Source organism: Lontra canadensis, unplaced genomic scaffold (genome assembly GCF_010015895.1).
Source record: "Lontra canadensis isolate GAN:19392208 unplaced genomic scaffold, GSC_riverotter_1.0 scaffold69, whole genome shotgun sequence".
NCBI classification, from domain to species: domain Eukaryota; kingdom Metazoa; phylum Chordata; class Mammalia; order Carnivora; family Mustelidae; genus Lontra; species Lontra canadensis.
This window is the reverse complement of record NW_022631063.1, coordinates 7,048,278-7,072,679: the sequence shown is the minus strand read 5'-3', so window position 1 is coordinate 7,072,679 and position 24,402 is coordinate 7,048,278. Positions and strand designations below refer to the sequence as shown.

The following is a 24,402-nucleotide window of genomic DNA, read 5'->3' as shown; positions in this document are numbered from 1 at the left end:
CAAACTTTTAATTAAGAGACCCAAAAAACAAGAGTTAGATCAGTTGTATACTCAGTCTGCTTAATAGGCAGATTTTATTTTTTCTGTATAAGCCCAATAGCATATACAGAAAATGAAATTAGTTGTAGCAAGTCTCTGGAAAATCTGAGTTTGTGCTAAATCTCTCCAAGTCATGTAGTTTGTCCCAGTATTAACATGTTTGATTTATTACCTCTTTTTTTAGGTACATATTTTTCACTGACTGGTTCCGTCCTGCTAAAATTATAAGAGCGTGGAGTGATGGATCTAACATTTTGCCGATAGTAAACACTACTCTTGGATGGCCCAATGGGTTGGCCATTGATTGGGGGTAAGTAGGAATCATCCCAAATTACTGAGTTCCCACTTACTGTGACATAATTATGAAGCAATATAATGGAGTAAGGAAACTGGTACTACTTGCGCTCAGATATTTTCACATCGTTGACTGGTGCTGGGAGAAGGCTACAGAATGATACAAGGGTGCAAAGAACGTAAACATAATTGGCCAACTTCTCCTGGGATGAAAACTAATGCACTGCATGAATATTCTGAGAGAATTGATAGAGGAGGCAGAATAATAGGACCTTTGAGAGGTCAGTACAGAGGAGGCAAGACCCAGATCCCATTAGAAATAGGATAGAGAGGGGCGCCTGGGTGGCTCAGTGGGTTAAAGCCTCTGCCTTCAGCTCAGGTCATGGTCCCAGTGTCCTGGGATGAGCACCACATCGGGCTCTCTGCTCAGCGGGGAGCCTGCTTCCTCCTCTCTCTCTCTGCCTGCCTCTCTGCCTACTTGTGATCTCTGTCAGACAAATAAATAAAATCTTAAAAAAAAATTAAAAAAAAAAAAGAAATAAGATAGAGATTATATGAAGTTCAAGTCGTGTAATTTTCATAGAGGGCATCTTGAGGATAGGAAATCTTTTGTGTCAATTTTTTTTTCTCTTCTTTTTTTTTCTTTTGTGTCAATTAATCAACAAATGCATATTTGCATATGTATGTACTCTGGGAGAATTAGGTACAAGATAGAATTCTCAGGATATTAATGATCTAAGAATATAGGAAAAGGTATCAGGGTAAAAAAGCTGACAGACAATGAAATGCCAAAGTAGTTTATAGGAGAGACAAAAGAAAGAAGTATATTTAGCCTTTTAAACATGGTTTTCTTAACTTGTGGTCTTAACCAGGAGAAAAATAAAATACCTAACTTGAAGATAACAACATCTTAAGTTTTCTTTTTCTTTAAAGATTTTATTAATTTATTAGAAAGAGAGAGAGAGTGCATGAGTGGGAGGGAGGAGCTGAGGGAAAGGGAGAAGCCGACGCCACACTGAGCAGGGAGACCCATCTGGGGCTCGATCCCAGGACCCTGGGATCATGACCTGAGCCAAAGGCATATGCTTAATGAACTGAGCCACTCAGGCACCCCCATTTTAAGTTTTCTAAGATAATTAAAAAGCACTTTGTGAAAGTACTGTGTCGGCGGGGGGCATACAACTATTACATTTTTAATGAGTATAATTTAGTTTTTAAAAACTTTGCTTAATAAATGTTTCAACTGAACATACCATTTATGAATGCCCTCAGTGTAGAGGGTGCATTACTAGTTTTTGGATGACAGATAACTAAGTATTTTATCATTTTAGTGCTTTACGGTTGTACTGGGTAGATGCCTTTTTTGATAAAATTGAGCACAGCACCTTTGATGGTTTAGACAGAAGAAACCTGGGCCATATACAGCAGATGACTCATCCATTTGGACTTACTGTCTTTGAAGGTATGGTTTGAAGCAATGAAAGTGTGTGTTGTTTTTATACTCTGCAAATTGTTGACAGTGGACTTGTCCTCGTTTGACAGTCTCACACTTCCAGAAAAGTTGGTTACTTTAGAATATGAAAAATGAAAATGGTGCTATTATGTATAGACAAAAATTTGTTTTTTTGTCTAAACATTTCACTGTTGAGGTGTATTTTTCTTATAGGTGCTTTTAGATAATAATTGATAACTTACATAGGTATAGCATTTTGTAGGTTGCATGTATTATAAAGTTTAACTCCCTGAGTACTCTATTACATAAATACCCCACAAGGAAATAGTAAACTACTGCTTTCGTCATTTTCAGGAATAAAACAAGAGCGTTTTTGGTAACCTGTAATGTTTTGTTTTTTATATGAATGTCCTCAGAATCGCTGTGGAAAAACAATTACACATATTTACCAACTGCATAGTCACTGAATGACTCTGAAGATTTTTAGACACATGTTGAGTAACTGACATCATTGTTACATAGAAATGTTAGAACATGGCTTGTGAAAAATAGCAAGATGTACTTGTTTTTTCATCAACCTTTCTAACAATTGACTGCTGCTAGTAAAGATTGTTGGTGGCATGGAATTCTGGGAAGCTACAGCCATCAGAATCACACTGATGTATCCTTCCCTCTTGAGTGAAGGCATGGTATTGTGGGTTTAGTTACTGGGAATAAGAACGTGGCTTGGCACTTGTCAAACAGGTGGTTTGTCGAGTCTTGAAAATAAGGTTTCTATGAATGATTGAATAGCTTGTGCATTGCACAAAAGTGCCAGGTCAAGAGGGTGAGGAGACACTAAAATCTACCATGATTCTGTTTGACAAACCAGAATTAGTCCAGTTAGAGAAATGCCATTTTGGGATCCAGAGGCCTTAACCCATGGGCTAGTTGTGTCCCTTGTTGAAACTTCCTACTCTGAAAAATCAGCCAGGTGCTTTAAAAGACTAGACATCGACTGTAAATCAAAGACTTTCTCCCACACATACAGTGTGGAATGATAGCTAGTAAATATATTGCATGTTCCATCTTGCTGTCCGTTTATCTGTGGAGGAGGGCATGGTATTTAAAAATATTTTAAAAATGCTCTTGAAACAGTAAGATTTTTGATGAGATGAGTCAGTTATAAATACTCATCCTTCCTCTTTATGCCTTCCCATTTATTCACTCCCTTTTCATTAATGATGTCAGACAGCCATTTGCTGTTACACTGGAACATTATAAGAATGTTAAATTTTCTCTGCTCTTGATAAAATGCTTTGGGATTGAATAAAAATGCAGTTCTAATACCTTTTGGTTTTATCAGTATGAAAAAAAATTTGGTGTATACTCATGAAAACAACACAGTGTTTCCCATATAAGAATAATAGTAATAGTAATAATAATAATAATAATAATAATGTTTCTCCCAACACTGCCCTCATTGTGAATTTTTTGTGGAAAATTCTTTGATTGCATAACATCACAGAAATCATCATTCTTTTGAATGAAAGACTAGATCTGCTTGACTATCTGTGTACCACACAGGAGTGAAAGGTTTATTGAACTTCTTATCTATTTAAGTATAGTAAGATACCTTCTTGAGTGGTGGGACTCAGTCTAGATAAGATTTAGTAAGTCAGTGACTGATTAGTCATTGATTAGGCCACAGATAAGGAAAACTGGTCTAATGATAAAATTTGTGGCATTTTAGGCATTTTTTGGTTAGCTGGGAATTTTAGTAAAAGTAATCGTTAAAGAGAAAAATTCACTGATTCTTTAAAAAATGTATACCTTTACTTCCCTGCTTCGGTAGTTAGTATAAAGTGAATATAACTAAATTTTTGAAGTTTAGAATCTTATGATGCCTCTTTCTTACCATTTTGAACTTCATGGAATATGACTATAGCCGTAGGGGTAGGCACACTGCTGTGGATTATTTTACTGATCTCCAGAGCTATAGCAAAAGTTCCTTTTTGTACCAGATCTGTATTTTTCCCTTTCAACAGCTTCCTAGTAAAGTTGAGTGTTTAAAAAAAAAAAAAATTAGTGTCCTCAGTGAAGACATGGGATATATAGAATGGTTGATCTGAAAGGGACATTAGAGATTTAGTCTATTTCCTTAATTTTACCAAAAACAAAACAAAGCTAAACAAAAAAACCTCTCACACAGTTAAGTATTTTGCTTGTAAGCACTCCAAAGTCCAGTGCTTTAGCTAGAAAAAGAACTCAGTCATATGAGGCACATTCAATGCTCTATTGAATAATCCAAAATTTTATTTTTACTTACGGAAGTCTAAACCTAATGGCTATTAAATGCTGTCCACGTACTCCATGCACTCCTGCCTGAACTGGAAACCTGGTATCATTAAATATATCATCTTTGCCTTGTAAAGAGTCATTCCTAGAGAGTAACAAGTCACGGAAAATGATCACAGAAACCCATTACAGATATTCATTGCAAAATCTTCTTGCATTTGCAAGGAGTGTTGCAAGCCTGTTGTATTTCCCAAAAGGATTTATAAGTGAGCTGTGATGAAAATACTAACCACTGGTGTTTCTTCTTAGACTATGTGTTTTTTACTGACTGGAGACTGGGTGCTATTGTTCGCGTCAGGAAAACGGATGGTGGAGACATGAGGGTTATCCGAAGTGGCATCACTAATATAATGCATGTGAAATCATACAATGCCAACACTCAGACTGGTGAGATTGCTACGTTTTTTTCACCTGTTTGTATTTATTTAACATGGTGGCTTCTTTTCTCTTTAGTACTTGCGATGTAGGAAAGCTCCTGATTGTTACACATTCCTGTCACCCAGATAGTTAAAGAATGTAAGACTCACAATTTCTGTTCAGCTCTGTTAACCCTAGAAGTATTGTTGGGAAAACATATTTTAAGGACTTTTCTGTGTTTGTACTGAATGTTATATTTGGCGTGTTGATTTCCAGAAAGAAGCTACTTCGTAGTGTTGAGTCGAACATTGTTCTTTTCCTGTTTGTTTTCTTTCATAGACTACACCTATGATCCACTCAGTGGAAATGTACATAACTCACTATCCACCCCCGGCATTGCTTTTTCAGGTTCTAACTACTGTAATCGACCCACACATCCAAATGGCGACTGCAGCCACTTCTGCTTCCCGGTGCCAAATTTCCAGCGGGTATGTGGTTGCCCGTATGGAATGAGTTTGACTTCTAATCACTTGACATGCCAGGAAGACTCATCCCGTGAACCACCCATGGAGCAGTGTGGCTCCTTTTCCTTTCCCTGTAGCAACGGCAGATGTGTGCCCAGTCACTACCGCTGTGATGGAGTAGATGACTGTCATGATAACAGTGATGAGCACCAATGCGGCAAATTCAGTAAGTAACTAATACCCAGGAGATACTTTCTGTGATGAGCAGAATACAGAGAGGTGCCCCCCTCCTTTATTTAAAGGTTGGGTTATCTCTGTGGGAAAAAAATCTTTCAGAATTTCACATTTTTAATATGTAGCCCAAGGCTTTAGGAATCTAGGTAATAAATATCATTAATAGATAATGTTACCAATGATTTCTGCCATTGATTTGGACTATATTGACTAACAGTTTTTTTTTCCCTGACTTTGCCTGTTGGATCACCAGTACAGTCATGACATCTTGGCAAGCATCTCAGAAAGTCATATCAAAATAAATAGGTTGGGGCGCCTGGGTGGCTCAGTGGGTTAAAGCATCTGCCTTCGGCTCTGGTCATGATCCCAGCAGGGAGCCTGCTTCCTCCTCTCTCTCTGCCTGCCTCTCTGCCTACTTGTGATTTCTGTCAAATAAATAAAATCGTTAAAAAAAAAATAGGTTATAATCTTTAGTATCTGAAAGGATAGTATTTCAGAATAGATACTTGGAATCATGGCATTTGAAAATCTATGTGGTACATTCCCTTTCCCCCACTTTGGAGTAAAATAGGGCTGAAATGGTGGTCTTGACATTCATATTTTTCTTTAGTGATAATCTAGTCTATAAAGTTTGGGGCCTAATGAATGCTATTGCAGAAAACAAAAGCATCCAGTTAAAATGTAAAAAAAAAAAAAGTAAAAAAGAATTGAAATCTAAGAAATTTCTATCAAGGTAAGATCAATGGTAATAATAACTTTTTTTTTTTTTTTGGAGAGAAAGAAGAGGGTCAGATTTGAAAATAAAAGTGCGTACTTGCACTTTTCTGAAATTTCTAAAATTTTCTCTCTTTTGTCTGTTATCTTCCTGTTTCTGAAAGTACACATTTTTGCCTGAATATTTTATCAGTTTGCATTTCTGGGATGGCACATTTTCAAGGTTTCTGCAGAAACTGTGATTAGAGGAACTAGCTTAGAAGTAAGGGATGGGCCTCAGATCACACCAAGTAGAGATTGAATATGGGGCTGGGTCCTAAGTCTCTCAAAGCCTCAGTTTCTTCATCTTTAAAACGCAGATAATTCTGCATACTTCCCAGTATTCATGTGAAGATTACGAGAGAAAAAAAAATATACAGAGCACTTAGAGAAATGCCTGGTGTATGATAATTGCAAAGAAATGTCCGCTAGTGATGATGAGGCTGATGATGAGAAGGACTTGCACATTTCTTCCTTTTTTGAATTTTTACTTATTTGTTTATTTATTTATTTATTTTTTAAGATTTTAGTTATTTATTTGACAGAGAAAGAGATCACAAGTAGGCAGAGGCAGGTAGAGAGAGAGGAGGAAGCAGGCTCCCTGGTGAGCAGAGAGCCCGATGTGGGACTTGATTCCAGGACCCTGAGATCATGACCTGAGCCGAAGGCAGAGGCTTAACCCACTGAGCCACCCAGGCGCCATCTTCCTTTTTTTTTAGATTAAGTTCCGTTAGCCAACCTCCTCTTCTCATTTGGTATATTGCTCCCATTGAAAAAGAAGAACTGGGCCTTTACAAGCTAAGAACTCGTCTGACGTAGAAACAAACGTCTTGGTGACCAGTTTATTTTCATTGTAGATAATTCCTGTGCACCTTCAGCCTTCACCTGTCGCCACGGAGAGTGCATCCCCGCACACTGGAAGTGTGACAAGCACTTCGACTGCGTGGACGGCAGTGATGAGGAGAACTGCCCCTCTCAGGCACCCACTTCCTGCCCCGCATCCTTCTTCACCTGTGATAATCACCTGTGTATCCCAAGGAGCTGGCTCTGTGACACAGATAATGATTGCTCGGATGGATCTGACGAGAAGAACTGCCGTAAGTTTGGTACCGACTTCCTTTGGTGGGTCAGCCTAGCCGAACAGATTTCAACAGTCAGTAGGCCTTGCCCACTTTCCTCCAAGGCTCACAACAGTTTTCACGATGTCAATGTCGTTGTCACGTCTATTGTATCTGTCAGTTCCCATATCAATTGGCTGTAAGATCAAAGACACCAGAAAAACTTTTGAGTCCCCCTGAGCGTGGAGTTCTGTGGATGCAAAACAGGGAACTGGGTCTGATGTCTTAACATCCAGACACGAACTGGGAAAGAACTGCTCCACTGACTTTTCACATATTTAAGGCAAATTTGTTTTTTTCTAAATCATATAAATGATCCAGACATTTGGCTACTGGTTTTTCTTTTCATTTCATAGAGGCAAAAAGGGGATAAAATACAGAGGCATGGGAAATTTAACTTTCCATTAGAGCTGTCTGCCTGCTTTTCATCTTGCTAGTTCTGATTTCTTTTAGGTTATTGTTTTTGTGTCTGTAATCTTGGTTTAGGGTGGAGTTCCCTGGACGAACATCTAGTCTTGGTTGCATGACTTGGCAAGTCACTTTCCGCTGTAGCATTTGGACTTTAAGACCTCTTTTAGCTTTCACATTCTGTGAGTCTCTATTTAATATGGCTTCATGAGGATTGGGCAGCCAGCAAGCATGTCTGACTCTAAAGCTGTGTCTTTTCCACATGGTGGGACCCTGATTTCTAGAATTAATTGTTCTGCTTAGACTTTGGATTAAATGCAGTTGTGACCTGTCTGTATACTGTGGCTGCTAGGCCTGTGGGTCATGCCAACCGTGATGCCTAGTTGGGCTCCATTGCTTAGCATTGCCGTGGAGCCACAGCGTCTGTAATACTCATGAGGTGTGGTCCAGTCCAAGTTCATGATGCTCACTTTGTAAGTGTAGTCTGTATTCTAACTCCGACCTATAATCTTTTTATTCCTCTTTCTAAAGCTGTCCTGGCTTTGCGTGCTCTTGCTGGGCTGACTTTGGCAGTGTGGCCAATTTGAAAGAATTTTGGACACATGTATAAATGAGTTGACTTGTATATCTCCTTATCATTTTGCAGTTCAGCTCTAGTATGCACTGAACAAGAAATAAACTGTTATTTGATTTTGTTTTTGAATGACATTAGAACTTACAGAGACATGCTTGCCTAGTCAGTTTCGTTGTCCTGATCATCGCTGTATTGGCCTATCTTTTATCTGTGATGGGGACAAGGACTGCGTTGATGGATCTGATGAAGCTGGTTGTGGTAAGTAGATTGCTTTATTTTTATTCATGATGTTTAAAAATAATCTCAGTGTTTAGTGGCTTTCTCCTTGAGCTAATTTCTAATGCTTTTTTTTTTTTCCTCATTCTTAGTAATTAATTGCACTGCTTCTCAATTCAAATGTGCCAGTGAGGGTCGATGTATTAGTAACATGTATCATTGTGATGGTGTTTTTGACTGTGATGATCACTCTGATGAGATAGACTGTTGTAAGTACCATATATCTATCTGCATGTATCATTTTTCTTTAAAGATTTTATTTATTTTAGAGGGCAGGGGAGAGAGGGAGGGTGCTAGCAGGGGGAGGGGCAGAGGGAGAAGAAGAGAAAGATTCTCAGGTAGATTCCATGCTGAGGGCAGAGCCCAGTGTGGGGGCTGGGTCTCAGGACCCTGAGATCTTGACCTCAGCTGAAATCAAGAGTCAAACGCTTAACCAACTGCACCACCGAGGTGCCCCTGCATGTTTCAGTTTTATTGGCATTGATACTACTGCAGGTTTTCCCTAATTTGGATAAACTTTGTTGAGAAGACAGCCTGAATTACAAACTATTATCAAAGGAATATGGTATTGGTTGACTAGGTATTTCCAAATAATGACTTACAATTTGTGAATCCAGTGGTTGTATAAATGGGCACGTTCTGATAGTTCTTAAGTAAGTTAAATATTTCTTAGATATTTTTGTTCTTACTATTAATTTTTCCTAGGATATCCTAAATTAGTGGGTTTTAAGTTTTGGGGGCTTCCTATACATAAAGATGTCTTAATGGTTTCTTTTAAATCTCAGTAAAGAGATCAAATCATGGTATAGATATGGTGTAAAGTGGTATTTGATATTGACTCGAATGAATTCATTTCAGCTAGTATTTGTTGAATATCTGCTGAGATGTTCCTTAGAGTAGGGTAAGAGAAATTATGTAACATAAGAGATAACTAAAGCAAATTATACAGTTACAAAGGCCTTAGAAATGGTACAGGTAAAATTCAGTTGAGGTCCACAGAAAAGAAATTCCTTCTGGTCCTATGATTCAAGGAGGACTTCATGGAATATAAATCTGATGGATCTGTATAATCCCCATGGTCTGGAGACCTATAGCGGACAGGATCTCTTATTGCTCACTTTTTGTGTTAAATAGATTTTATACTGTAAATAAATGATCGTTTGTTAGAATAATGGTGTTTTGGATCATAAAAAGTAGGTTTTTTTTTTTTAAAGATTTTATTTATTTATTTGCCAGAGAGAGATCACAAGTAGACAGAGAGGCAGGCAGAGAGAGAGAGAGAGAGAGAAAGAATCAGGCTCCCTGCTGAACAGAGAGCCCGATGTGGGACTCGATCCCAGGACCCTGAGATCATGACCTGAGCCGAAGGCAGCGGCTTAACCCACTGAGCCACCCAGGTGCCCAAAAGTAGGTTTTTATTAATTTCTTTCTCCCCAGTCAGGAAAAAAAGTGTTTAAATCTATGAATAAAAAGAAAAGTTAAGGGGGGACTGGGTGGCTCAGTGGGGTTAAAGCCTCTGCCTTCAGCTCAGGTCATGATCTCAGCGTCCTGGGATCGAGCCCCACATCAGGCTCTCTGCTCAACGGGGAACCTGCTTCCCCACCCTCTCTCTCTGCCTGCCTCTCTGCCAACTTGTGATCTCTGTCAAATAAATTAAAAAAAGAAAAAAAGAAAAGTTATAAAATGCATAATACTTTTAGATGTGTACAGCACCCAGAAATTCTTAATCACTGATTTCCTGTTTCATGTTGAAAACATGAAATTCTTCTGTGATGGTTTGTGATTAAACTGTCAATTGCCATTGACTTGTTGTTGCCTGACAAGGCCCCTGGGAGGAAGCTTGGGTTTACCCCTGTGAGATAGGGAAGCAACTCTTATCTCTCCAGGATTGCTCAATGAATAGTGGAAAGTTTACAAAGAAGTAAGGATTTATTGTCACCTTTTGTTTACTTGATGTGTGCTGGTTTCATTGGGTATAGGTTGCTTGAGGGTAAATTAATAACATCGAAATATATGATATTAAACAAGAATTCAGAGTAACAAATTAATGGCTGTTTAAGCTCTGTTGAAATGCACTGGTGATTATTTAATAAAAAGGCAGACAAATTTTATTTAACCTGTAATTGAATGAACATTAAAAACATAGGAAACAATTTAATTTTGACTCAGGAACTTGTCATATAAAGATTTCTCTTTACCACAGTGTTTGAAAACCCTATATCATTTTAGACTTTACTGTTAAATTTATCATAGTCATTATCATAAACCTACCATTGATCCAAAATCATTTCCTCTGAATCTGAGAATTACCTAAAAAGGATTATGAATTCATTGCATTCACAAGCCCGTCTCCCCCATGCATTTCTCTTAGCAACTAGGCCTCCTGGGATGTGCCACCCAGATGAATTTCAGTGCCAAGCAGATGGTGTCTGCATCCCGAAGAGCTGGGAGTGTGATGGGCACCAAGACTGCATCTCTGGATCTGATGAGCACCACGGCTGTGCCCCCAGGACCTGCCCTCCTTCTCACTTCCTGTGTGACAATGGAAACTGCATCCACAGAGATTGGCTCTGTGATGGGGACAATGACTGCAGGGATATGAGTGATGAGAAGGACTGCCCCACTCAGGCCTTTCACTGTCCCAGTTGGCAATGGCATTGCCCTGGCCATAGCGTCTGTGTGAATCTGAGTGCAGTGTGTGATGGCATCTTTGACTGCCCCAATGGGACAGATGAATCCCCACTTTGCAGTAAGTTTCCTGACCACAGTTTAATGGCCATAAATTCATTCTGAGCGCACAGTGGCCTGTTGGCTATCACCATTGTCTCAGTCACCACATAGCTTTAAGGAAGGGATTTCGTTTCCTCTAGGAGTTCAAATCTGTGTAGGATAAGCATCATAGAATTCAAATAAATCACCACTGGCTGCTATTTCTCATTAAATCCTTTGCACTTGGTTCTGTGTTTTTACTTAATTTTTAGAAAAATGAGACTAAATGAGGCCATTAGATTGTCAAATTAAAAAAAATTTTTTTTGGACTGTGGTCCTAAGGTTTTCTAACTTTAATATTTTCTAATTTCAATCAGAACTTGCCATAAAACAAATGAAGTCCAGGGATTTGTGTTTGCTGTGATTAAAATCCTGTGATTGGCATGTGATCCTAATTGCTGTCCTTTCTTTCTTTCCTTTTTAATCAATGCTCACTCTCAGATGAACCCTGGCCAGGTATGATTGCAAAATATTTTAGATTCCTATGATTTTAAATGGGTTATGTTTGTGCTGGAGATATTCTAATCATTTTGACTGACTTCCCCCTCTAGAGCGTGTTTCATATCAGGACTCTGAAAAATAAGTTAGAGTATACACATGACAATGGAGGGCATTTGCATCCCAGGCATAAGACTGACTTTGTTTGGGTAGTGTCAGGCATTGCTGTTTTGGCCTGGAAAGGAAGCAATGGTGGCTTGCTGATGGATCTGTGCCCTCTAGTGTTCCAACTACCTTTCCCTTTTCCATTTATTCAATTTCATAGAGCTTTGAGCCCTTGCTCTTGAATGTCAAAGTCTTAGCTTCCATTTCTCTGTAGGTAGAAGAATGTCAGGAAGCAAGTGGGAAGTAATTTAGGTCTCTTTGCATGCTTTATCGATGACAGTTGTGTTTCTTGATGCCAGTAAGATTTTCCCAAGTTTCTCTCACTGCACCAAATGGAGTTATAATAGAGGGTATAGTGAAGAAAATGGTTTAAATCCAGTGATTGTGAAGCACAATAAGTCCTTAAGCAAATTAGAGCAGATACTGATGAGCCTGTGGGACTTATCCAAGTGAGTGCTTCTCTTAGTTCTTACCTGGGTATTATGTTGAAGGTGCCAGCAGGCTGTATGACAAATGTTACAACAGACTAAACCAAAAAAGCAAAGATTCCTGACTTTTCTCCTTTGTGATTCTCTTTATTCTAGACCAGGATAGCTGCTCAGATTCCAATGGTGGTTGTACTCATCAGTGCGTTCAGGGCCCCTTTGGGGCTCAGTGCCTGTGTCCATCAGGATACTTTCTTGCCAACGATTCTAAGACCTGTGAAGACATAAATGAATGTGATGTCCCAGGCTTTTGTAGCCAGCATTGTTTCAATACGAGAGGTTCTTTCCGGTGCTGGTGTGATGATGAATACACAATAGACACTGACAGAAGGACTTGCAAAATTACAGGTAATGACTGAACTTGAAAGTGAACTAACTCCAGCCAGTATAACACACACTCCAGAATTTAAGATCAAATGTTGCGTGCAGGCGTTTGACAGTGTTGGAGTCAAATGGACTTGAATCTTGGATGGGTTATGTAACCTCCTTAAACCTCAGTTTATTATAAGGATTAAATAAGTTAATACTCATAAAGATCTTGGCATATTTTGGAAAATAGAAGTTTAAACACAAGTAGGTGGATGATTTTCTATTATTTAAAATACTATCAATGGTTTTTGTGTTTTTAAAAAATGATTTCTATATCACATGAGTTAATTTGACCAATATTAATTCAGTTTCTATGATGTGAAAGTGATTATAGTATGTGTGAAGCTATTGATTTGACTGCTTCAAAAATGACCAAATAAAGAAGGGTAAGAAAAAATAGATGGTTCCTTTCTTTTTCAAGTAGGAATGTGGATGGTAGACAGTCCAGGTGATAAAGTTAGGGGTAACGGCTGTGTGCCCTGCTAAAACTTGGCGTCATTTATTATCAAAAAAGAAGTGGAGAGGGGATATTGAGAGATAATTAAAAGTCTCTGCTACAGCTCAGTGCCTCAGGCAAAACAAAAATATTTTAAGAATTAATTCCTGTTGTTAGGAAGCCTACATTCCAGGAGGGAAGATAATATTCAAAAGTAAATACAAAAATAACAAATAATAACCGGAAAAATGCAAGGATAGTTCATTCCAGATTGATAGTGAGACAAACATTGCAGTATAATGCAAGGAAGAAAGCTATTTTGGAAAAAGCTTATATTAAATACTCGTGAAAATCAGCTATTAAGATAAGCATGAAATGAATAAATTATTTTTATAGGGACTTCTCTTTGTTTTTCCTAGTACTATAGTTTGGAGGTAAATCTTCCTTCTGTTATCAAAAGTATTGCATCAAATATTTAAGAGTTTTTTTTAATTTTTAAATTTTTTATAAACATATAATGTATTATTAGCCCTGAGGTACAGGTCTGTGAATTGCCAGGTTTACACACTTCACAGCACTCACCATAGCACATACCCTCCCCAGTGTTCATAACCCCACCACCCTCTCCCTACCCACCTCCCCCGACCCCAACCCTCAGTTTGTTTTGTGAGATTAAGAGTCTCCTATGGTTTGTCTCCCTCCTGATCCCATCTCGTTTCATTTATTCTTTACCTACCCCCCAGGCCCCCACGTTGCCTCTCAAATTCCTCATATCAGGGAGATCATTTGATAGTTGTCTTTCTCTGATGACTTATTTCGCTAAGCATAATACCCTAAGAGGTGTTTTAATTGTGGTTTCTCCCACATTCATTGACATTTTTGCATCTTCTTCTTGGACAGGATCTGAAAGCCTGTTGCTGCTTGTGGCAAGTCAGAACCAGATTATTGCTGACAATATCACCTCCCACGTTCACAGTATCTATTCAATTGTCCAGAATGGTTTTCACATTGTAGCTCTTGATTTTGATTCAGTCAGTGGTCGTGTCTTTTGGTCTGACGGAAGTCAGGGTAAAATCTGGAGTGCGTTTCAGAATGGAACAGACAGAAGAGTAGTAAGTATATTTCTGCTGATCGTCAGCCTGACTAGTCCCCCTATCTTGGGTCTGTTACTCTTACTCACCCAGGAGAACAGGTCCTACGTCATCCTGGGTAGCTCTCATATTCCCCTCTGGGCTGCATTGCACCCAAAAGGCCTGGATGTTCATAACTCCCAATACATACGGGTATTTTAGAAAAGAATGTGGCCTCCAAAGGCAGATCTGTGATTCTGAATTCCAGGTCACATGATTCTGAGACTTCACAATTTTTTCCCCCATAGTGGATGAGAGCAAAGGAAAATATGTGGGAGTTAGGGGTTGCTTTTCTTTAGTTTTAGTCTGGTTATGTTTTCTATCCATCTCCCACAGTTTGTTTCTTAACACTTGATGGTTGCATTTCCTCAGCCCTGTAGGACTTTATTTTGTAATTGTTGGCATTTAATCAATAAGGAGATTATTTTGGCTTGTGAACATTATAAAGTTTCATTGATTTGCCAGTTTAGCGAATGGATAGAGCTTTTGTTTAAATGCAGAAGGTTTAAGCAGTAGAAGTATCCTAGAGTATTCAATCCTACAAAATGTAGTATATTTTTCTTGGAAAGCCCTACTGTTGATTTGGTGGTTAGCTACCTGGAAGACAAAATTTTCTCATCGTCATAAGCAGTCATAGGAGTTCAGTTGTCTTATTGTAGATTTTCATATAATTTCAATGTTTGTATTTATTAATTATCTTTAGAATTCACTTTGTATTCATTTTTGTCTTTAGATACTTAACAGTGGTGTCACTATGGCTGAAAGTATTGTGGTAGATTGGGTAGGTCGCAATCTTTACTGGACAGATTTTGCTCTGGAAACAATTGAAGTATCTAAACTGGATGGTAGCCACAGGACCGTGCTGATTAGTAAGAATGTATCAAATCCAAGGGGACTAGCATTAGATCCCAGAATTAGGTAAGGCTTTTTTTTTTTTCCTTTTTTAATGATATTGCTGTGACATGATTATGAGGGAAAAACAGTAGTAACCTGATGTGGCTGATATGCATACCTCAACATTTGAAATGAAACCTTGTTTAAACATCTCTGTAGAAATGGTAACCATCCAGGGGTTAATTGGTATCCTTCCTTTATCTGTTTAGTCTTCTTCATAAAATCATAAGAGCGATTGGTTGTTCACTTGAAGAACACATGGATTCATTAGCTTGGTAATACAATTATTGAACTGATTGTTACTGAATTATATAATTAAGTCTCCAATGAATGCACATAATAGTATCCCATGGATGGGCCAGTTTGTAACTTTGATATCTCATTGTTCTACAACAGCAACAACAAAAAGCCAAGATTTTCCTGCTTTAGTTTTTAGAGTTTCCTTTTAGGTCATGTAGGGAGGAAAGAGTTTGCCTGCTGAAGAAATTCAGCAGGAGAAATTCTCCCATGTGCTTTCAAACCTTGGATGGCTTCCTTCCTTGAATTTACTTCAGATTCTCTAACTTAGATTCTCTTCGGTAGAATCGTGAGTTAGGCAGATGATGCTTGATGGCAATGATGACTTCCTAGGTATTGTAAAGTATTACACACCAGTGAAATTTAAGATGGATCTCTGATGATGAACAAGTGACTCTCTTATCTTAAAAAATGACAGGGTAGATAAACAAGGCTAGATGGATGTTTATAGATCAGCTATTTGTGGATTATACAGAAACATGAATAGACATTGAGACATTTCATTGTCATAATGTTCTGCATGTTTTATGAACATTTTAGAAACACCCAGATGGCTTATGACTGCATTATGATCACAGTTTTACTTGGGGACACTCAGAGGAAATAAACACTCTGTACAGACTTTCTGAACTGGAGATGATTTATTTTAAGCAGCACATAAAGATGATGTTGTCTTACTTAAAGTGGCAGTTATTTTCCAGATTGAAATATATCCTTTCCAGTTGGTAACAAATTTCATTTTGCAGTGACCATTTGATGTTCTGGTCTGACTGGGGCCACCACCCTCGTATCGAGCGAGCCAGCATGGATGGCAGTCTGCGCACTGTCATTGTCCAGGACAAGATTTTCTGGCCCAGTGGCATAACTATTGACTACCCCAACAGACTGCTCTACTTTATGGATTCCTATCTTGATTACATAGACTATTGTGATTATAATGGACAGCATCGGAGGCAGGTGATAGCCAGTGATTTGGTAAGTTGATATAGAGGAAGACTAAACTGAACCATAAGAGTAGCTTAGTCGAAAGCACATACAGTAATAAGAAAACTAAGAAATGAATTATTGTGTCTTAGACATTACCAGGTCAATCCAGGGACTGTCAACAGGAATGAGGGCCAATCCGTCTTTTCTTACCAACAGAAAATAAATATTTTTATTCCAGTTCATGGTCAGATTGTGCCATGTCCAGGAAGGATTGTTTGTGTGATTTAGTTGACCTGTAGATGCTGATCTGTTGCTTCTATGGTTTAGATAAGTGTGTTAAGCAAAAATTAATAATTTCATATTTAAATTCCTCAAATCATAACCTGTTACATATCTCATATCTTTCATTGGAGTATAATTGTTATACAATGTTATTTTGGTTTCAGGTGCACAACTTACTGATTAGACAATTCTGTATGTTAATCAATTTTTATTCAGAAAATTCCAGTGAATTTACTTTCACAAGTTAAATGGGAAAATACAGAAAACATGTATTTTACCAAAGAGTTGTTCCTGACTTCTATTTAAAATTGTCATTGTTGGAGTACCTGGGTGGCTTAGACAATTAAGGTCTGACTCTTGATTCAGCTCAGGTCATGATCTCAGGGTCCTGAGATCAAGGCCCACATTGGGATCTGTGCTCAGCATGAGTCTGTTTGGGTTTCTCTCTCCCCTTTCCCTCTGCCCCTTCCCCTGATCATGCTCTTTCTGTCTCTAAAATAAATAAGTCTAAAAAAGTAATAAAAAATAATACAGTTGTCACTGATGATAGTTCTGTGGCTTTAAGAGACCCTGGCAGGGCCTCCCTACCTTCAGAGAATAGGCATCTACTATCAGATTTATGTGAATCTGTGACTGGCAGAGATAGCACTGGATAAACAGTGGTGATAATGGGCTGGGGGCTGAGGCTTGGGAGTAGGGGATCCCGATAAGTCATCTTACTTTCTAGACTAAAATGTTGCTTTTGTTCGTGAATTGGATGCCCAGAGTAATTACCAGAGTAAAAAGGAAGACTAAATGACACCCAGATGAAACAGTTTTGAGTAATACAATGGGGTATATATAGGTCAAGCAGTGCATTTTTTTATGTCTCTTGCACAATGTCTTCCCTATGTCTTTTTAAATAATTAAATGCTAAAGGAAACCATCTTCTTGGACAGATACCCTTTTCCTTTTGTATATTAGTCACCTTGTTTTTTATTTCTGGGTGAAGTCTCATTGTTCTCTTTGGCTTCACAGATTCTGCGACATCCCTATGCCCTCACTCTCTTTGAAGATTCCGTGTACTGGACTGACCGCTCAACTTACCAAGTTGTTCAAGCGAATAAGTGGCATGGTGGGAACCAGTCAGTCATAATTCATAACCTTCAGCAGCCCCTTGGGCTTGTTGCAGTCCATCCTGTGAAACAACCAGAGGGTAAGTGGTAAAGAGACACATGCCTGGGACTAGCTTGGAAAACACGTGTGCAGGGAATGCTGAGTGTACAGTGTTCGAGACCTGTTTGTTTGGGCAATACATTTTCCTTTCCTCTTTACCAACCACCCCACTCCTAACCTTTCCATTACTTCTATTTACCATGGTAGACAAAAATCTTGTGTGTAACAACAGCAAATTGAAATTGTGTCCTTTTATTCAGCAGTTGGCTTCTGTCTCTGGGACGGTCTCGGAATCCCCATTTCCTTGGCTGACAACTGGAACACAGACCAGATAGTCTCTTAGATCCTTTTCTTGCTACCGCTCTGTGGTTTAGAGCAGCTTATTCTTAGGATTTGTTTATTATGGCACCGGTGTCCTGAAGGTTCCGTGCTGCAGCTTCCCCAAGTCATCCTAGATGTAGGGTGTGCATGGCTGGGTGACTTAAACATTTGGCATTGGTAGTGTTCTTTCTGGTGGGAAGAGGGATAAGTTGCTTAATCCTCACTTAATCTTCTCTCTTAAAAACAAACAAGAAACCCTCCCTATAGTACTTTCTTATCATGTCTCAGAATCTGGCCCTTTTTCTTCCTTGTCTCTTCTTCCATGTACTCTTGCCACGCTGGACTTCATTTTGGTCCCGAAGCATACCAGGCTGCTTCCTATTCTGAACTTCTGTACCAGTTCTTACTACTGCCTAGAACACCCCTCTTCTAGACTTCTGCTTGAGTTGCCCCTTCAGTGTCATTTTGGATTCTCTCAAATACTCCTTGGTGGCCCTTGGCTGCCCTACATCCAAAATAGCTTACCCCTCTCGTAATTCTTCTGCTCTTCACCTACACCTTCTTCTTGAAATCACATCATTTATGAGTTTAGTTCTGTCTCCTTTGTTAGAATATCTGCTCTATGTTTACAGTGTTCTCAGTGCTTAGAATGGTGTTTGGAACATAGTGAACATTTTTTGAGTGAATGAATCTAACGCATTATATGTAATAAGGACATAAAAGATCCAGAGAACATCCTGTGAGTTGGGGTTGCACACAGGATCCCTTATTTTTAAAAAAACAGAGAGACACAAAGATGTCATCAATAGAAGAATAAAAGATGACTATCTAACCAAAACTTGGACGACAGTGGGTAAATGTCAAGGTCACAAAGGGAACGTGTATGTCAGTTTCATTTAATGTAAAAAGATCTCTTTTAGCTCAGGCAAAGAGACACGTATTATTTGGCATCATGTTTCTATTACTAAGCTCTGAGCTACTCAGTGGCTGTTTGTTCATAGTCTGGTGATAGGATTGATCTGTGACCTTGGGCAAGTCATTCCCCCCTCTTCCCAATTTTGTGTTGAAAGCACAATGCTAGGGAAGAGTAAAATTGTTTGGGGGGGAAAAAAAACAAACCAACAGGGGTAACTTAATGTACTGTATCTCCACTGGAGGTCTCTGGGAGGACAGTAACAGCATGACTGTGTCACATTTTAAGATGTATTCATTTATTTTAATTGAGAGAAATTTGACATACGAGGTTGTATTTTTAGGTTTACAACATGATTTGATATCTGTATATATTATGAAATGATCATGACAATAAGTTTAGTGAATGTCCCCCATTATATGAAGTTACAAAATTTTTGTGTGTATGATGAGAATTTTTAAGATCTACCCTCTTAACTACTTTAAAATAGATAAATCAGCATTGTTAACTATAGTCATCATACTGTATATTACATCCTAGGACTTACTGATCTTTGTAATTGGAAGTTTTAACTTTTGACCACCTTCACCCATGTTTTCCTACCGCCTACTGCATGCAGCTGGCAACCGCCAGTCTGTTGTCTATATGAATTTGGTTTTTCTTAAATTTCACATACCAGTGAGATCATGTAGTATTTGTCTTTCTCTCTGATTTCACTTAGTGTAATGCTTTCAAGGTCCATCTGTGTTGTTGCAAATAGCAAGAGTTTCTTCTTGTTTATGGCTGAATGATATTAATAGTGTGTGTGTGTACCACATTTCCTTTATCCATTCATTCTGTGCACTTAATGTGAGAGGTCTTCCATTCGCCAATGTTTTTGTCTTTCCTTTTTCTGTTACAGGTGAAAATTCATGTGCTTTTTCCTCCTGCAGTCATCTATGCCTGCTTTCCTCACAGCGGCCACACCTTTATTCCTGTGCTTGTCCTTCGGGTTGGAGTCTTTCTCATGATTCTGTGACTTGCTTGAAAGGTACAGTATGCCTGAAAGGAGAGCCCACCGTAGTCTAACAAGGCGGTGTCAGCTCTAAGCCACTTGCTAATGGAACGTGGGCTGTGTTCCCTTCGATGCAGAGAGTGTCTGGAGTACATGCTTTCTGGGGTGATTGATGTGAGCCCCTCAGCTGTAATACGGTTTCTGCATGCGAAGCTCATAATGTATGCATGTGCTTCAGCAATCTTTAACCTCATATTTTGTCTTACCTGGTCACAGTTAGGCAAACTGTGAAGATAGGAAGTTCCAGATTCTGTGCTTAAGAAGTAAAATTTTTTAAAAAAGTTTTATTTATTTATTTGACACAGAGAGATCACAAGTAGGCAGAGAGGCAGGCAGAGAGAGAGGGGGAAGCAGGCTCCCTGCTGAGCAGTGAGCCCACTGTGGGGCTCCATCCCAGGACCCTGAGATTATGACCTGAGCCGAAGGCAGAGGCTTTAACCCACTGAGCCACCCAGGGACCCCGAGAAGTAAAAATTCTTTTAAAAAAAGGGGGTGGGGAGGGAAGTAAAAATTCTTGACACTTCTGTATGGCTTTATGTTTCAAGTTCCTTATCTTGTTTTTATTGTTAACAATAGTCAGGAGTGTTTTCAGTGTGAGTCTTCTGACACCAATTTCAGTAATTAATATCTGATATTTTAAAAATGAAAATTTTCTTTGTGTGATAGACTGTAAGCGACTCTTGGAGCAATTTAATTTTGTTCCACTCTAGATATTTTTAGAAATGTATGTGGAGAATTGTACTAAAGTACTTCAGGGAGTAAGAACAAAAGGGAAAGATAGAGTCAATCCACCAAAGGGATTTCTGCTGGAGTATGTTCTAGATATATAATACAGACTTTTTTAAAAAAATCATTCACCTTTTGCTTAAAAATCTAGAGAGTTATTCTAAGTTCCAGTTCTTTTCATTTCTCAGAGGAGCGAATGTGTTTTGGTACTGACAGAAATGGTTGCAGAGAAGTTAAATATTTAATGATAAAAAATTCTTAAACTGAGAGAAAGTAGAATCCTAGTCTAGAGGGAAGTTAGTTTTCAAGTGGAAAATTCATGCTGAGTCCAGGAAATTAATGGTGTTTCAGATTTTTCAGATGTAGGCTTACTGAAAATCGAATTCCATCAGGATATAATATTTTGCAATGATACTTTCATGATGAAAGATTTTAATTATTGGTAATGCTTACAAAGGGATTGGCATTTGCTGTTTTTCTCCAGAGACTTATTATGCACCTAATCCTTGTTGACATTGTTCAATTTAGTGTGTCCTCTGAGTCTTTCAGCAGAAGATTAAACTAGGCTTATAGACATTTTGGATACAAAGCATTCTTTCACCCCACAAAGATTGTTGAACTATGCATTAGGGATTGGTGTAATCAATATTACTATCTGATGGTGATTGATATCTAAATAGTAGCTTTTGTTGTTTCTTAAATAATTGCACTAGTTGTTTTCCATGGGCTGACTTTACTGAGGTGGAATTTTTTGGGGTATTTCTCGGGTGATTTCTGAGCACCAGTTGGGTAACTTAATGCCAATATATGTTAACTAAAAAAGAGTTCCACTTTTTTTTTTTTTTTTTCAATAATAAGCTTAGAAGACTTGTAAACATTTATAGATAAAAACATTTTTCTTGATTTACAGGTTAAATAACTTTTAAAATATTGTTTACTAAGTGTCTAGAATATCTTTGGAAGTGCTTATGGGATAAGGTTAAGTGAAAAAGCAGATACTGTTCAGTATTGGCCATAGGGGAAAAAAAATATGCATTTGAAAAGGTCTGGAAGGAGTGTGTAAGTGGCTCAGTCGGTTTGGCGTCCAACTCTTGATTTCGACTCTGATTGGGATCTCAGGGTTGTGGGATAGGGCCCTACATTGGGTTCCACACTCAGCATGGACTCTGCTTGAGATTCTCTCTCTCCCCCTTTCCCTCTGCTCCACCCCCTCCCCCAGCATGTGCTCTCTCTTTCTCTCTAAATAAAATAAATAAAATCTTTAAAAAAAATAAAAAGGTCTGGAAGACAATACACAGGAACATCAATAGTGGTTACAGTTCGGCAAGGGAATTACGATGTATTTCTATTTTTTCCTGATTCTCTGTTATAAAATTAAAAACTGAGAAGTTTCTCTGCATGAAATAGCTTTTTATTCTTTAGAAAATATGTTCTCTGCAATGGCAAAAAACAAGAAGTAAACAAAAAGCAAACCAAAACATCTCCCAGCATCCTCTACAATAAACAACCTGAAATCCGAAAGAGGTTTCTGGCTCAGACTGAAGGACACAGGGAAGTTATTTCAGTGATTATGTGCAATGTAAGAAGAAAACACTGCCTGCACACACTGTTGGAAAGTTTGCAGGCGCTGATCAGTTACTGCAAGGTCTGAGTTAAGGAGGACCTGGTTAGGGAGAAATGTGGCTTTTCAGTTACATCATCAATTTCCTGTTTCTGACTGCTGTCTCTGCTTCTCTGCTCTGCTAATATTAATCATAATGGGATCATGACATAAAGAATAAAAATGAAGAAATGATTTTTTATGTCAAAAGACAGACAGGTGCACCTGGGTGTCTTAGTCGGTTGAGTGTCTGCTTTTGGCTCAGGTTATCCTGGAATTCCAGGATTGAGCCCTGCACCAGGCTCTCCTGCTAAACAGGGAGCCCGCTTCTCCCTCCCTGCTTCTCCCTCTGTCTCTCCACCTTCTCGTGCTTTCTCTCTCTCAAATAAATAAAGAAAAATCTTAAAAAACAAACAAACCCAAAAGACTGAGACATGCTGTCCTAGGATGGCTTAAATGTCACTTCCTCCTGAAGTCCTTCCCATCCAAGCCCAGTACTTCTATGCGTATTCCTTCATGGCCATTATCATTGGGAATCATAAGCGTCCTTGTACTTTCCCTTGTTTTGTAGACTAAGTTCTTGAGGATTTAGTCTCTACCTGATAGATGCTCATTGCCTGTGGCACACGGCAGCACTGAGTAAATGCTGAGTGAATGACAAGCCCTCCAGTAACCTTTTTTGCTCCTTCAGTTCTGTACTTTTAACCCATTTGCTCCTTTATAGCTGTGTAATGTCATAAAATCACGCCCCTTTTTTCTTTCCCACTGAGCACTTTTCACACACACCCCCGCCCCCGCCCCATGCCACTTGTCTCAGTGGTCGGTCCTGTCTAGCTCTTCCTTGGCGTCACCCTTCACCTTGGCTCTCTCGCTTTCTGACAGTACAGCTTTGAATGACTCTCCCCCCTTTGGTGCATTGCCCATAAATATTCCCAAGTGGTCAGCCCTCTCAAATCCAGCAGCAGCCATCAGATCAAGGGCCCGAGACACAGCCCCGTGAAGGAGTAGTGGCCAAAGGAGTAGATCTGGGTAGGGCTAGAGAGGAGCTGCTTAGAGGAATCAAGAAGGCCCATGTTTGATGGATGAGAAATGCAGTTTTTAGGTGCTCTGGTTGAGAATTCCTCCAGTTAAACAGGAGGAAAATTACACGTTTAAAAGAGCAGTATTACGTTCTCAGTAAGTAAAATTTAAAATTTCCCCTGTGATATTTGGGAATATTTCTTGTTTTTACTGAACAAATGAGCACTTAAAATGTATAAAGAATAAATAATTAGGTATCTCAATATAATTTCAAAGTACGTTGGAACTCCTAATATAGCTTTCTCAGTATATTATGCAGTTAAATGAAGTGAGTGATAATTTGATACTCAGCCTGCACTTTTTGCAGAGTAGTGATTAAGAACATAAGTTCTGGAGTCTGAAGATCTGGTTGTGTGACTTTGGTTAAATTGCTTAATTTTTTGCAATAAGATAAGATAAGTTAAGTGAAATAATATTTGGGGCATAGTATGTGGCACATATTCTCAATAAACAAGGGACGATTATTACGGCTTTTGCATTGGTTCAGAAGAGAGGCAATGTGGAGCAGTTGAGAGAGGACAGGCTTATGAGTTAAACGCACGTTAGCCCCTGCAAGTTGCCTTGGCCTCCGTTGAAAACAACTTTGCAGGTTTATTGGGAAAGACTAAAGCTGTATATAATAGCTGTAAAATATAATAGTTAATAGTTGCAATATTACCTTAAATGTTTATTATGTTAATAAATGCTAAGTTATTTTTAGTAATAGAAATTCCAGGAACAAGGAAAAGCTAATGAGGTGTTAAAATAAGTAAAGAGCCAAAATAATCCCTTTGAAGATCTAAAACTTTCCAGATTATTAAAATAATGAAACCATCATTTTTAGCAGGTGAAAATTATGCAGTGATTAATCATTTTAATTTTACTTAATATGTGATATGCTCATGTAGATGTCTTCATACCACAAAACTCAAGTTGCAGTTTTCCTTTTCTGAAATAATCATAAATAAAACCCCACTCTTGAATTTCATCGATTTAGATTTTTTTTGCTAAAAGGACTACAGTTGGGATAAAGATTATCTTTGAAAAAAGACCTCTTACTTCCTGTTAAGGAGAT

General features: G+C 38.5%; 1 protein-coding gene across 1 annotated transcript in view; it reads left to right on the top strand.

Moving 5' to 3' along the window:
- The window catches only part of LRP2 (LDL receptor related protein 2), a 206,694-nt gene that overhangs the window by 90,760 nt on the left and 91,532 nt on the right, over window positions 1–24,402 (top strand). The window contains exons 18-31 of the mRNA XM_032880388.1: window positions 224–349; window positions 1,665–1,795; window positions 4,373–4,510; window positions 4,889–5,170; window positions 6,789–7,028; window positions 8,170–8,289; window positions 8,400–8,516; window positions 10,679–11,056; window positions 12,264–12,512; window positions 13,870–14,081; window positions 14,833–15,017; window positions 16,037–16,265; window positions 17,517–17,694; window positions 19,790–19,918. Of these exons, the coding sequence (XP_032736279.1) occupies window positions 224–349; window positions 1,665–1,795; window positions 4,373–4,510; window positions 4,889–5,170; window positions 6,789–7,028; window positions 8,170–8,289; window positions 8,400–8,516; window positions 10,679–11,056; window positions 12,264–12,512; window positions 13,870–14,081; window positions 14,833–15,017; window positions 16,037–16,265; window positions 17,517–17,694; window positions 19,790–19,918 (2,714 nt within the window). The remainder of the gene's footprint in view (window positions 1–223; window positions 350–1,664; window positions 1,796–4,372; window positions 4,511–4,888; window positions 5,171–6,788; window positions 7,029–8,169; window positions 8,290–8,399; window positions 8,517–10,678; window positions 11,057–12,263; window positions 12,513–13,869; window positions 14,082–14,832; window positions 15,018–16,036; window positions 16,266–17,516; window positions 17,695–19,789; window positions 19,919–24,402) is intronic.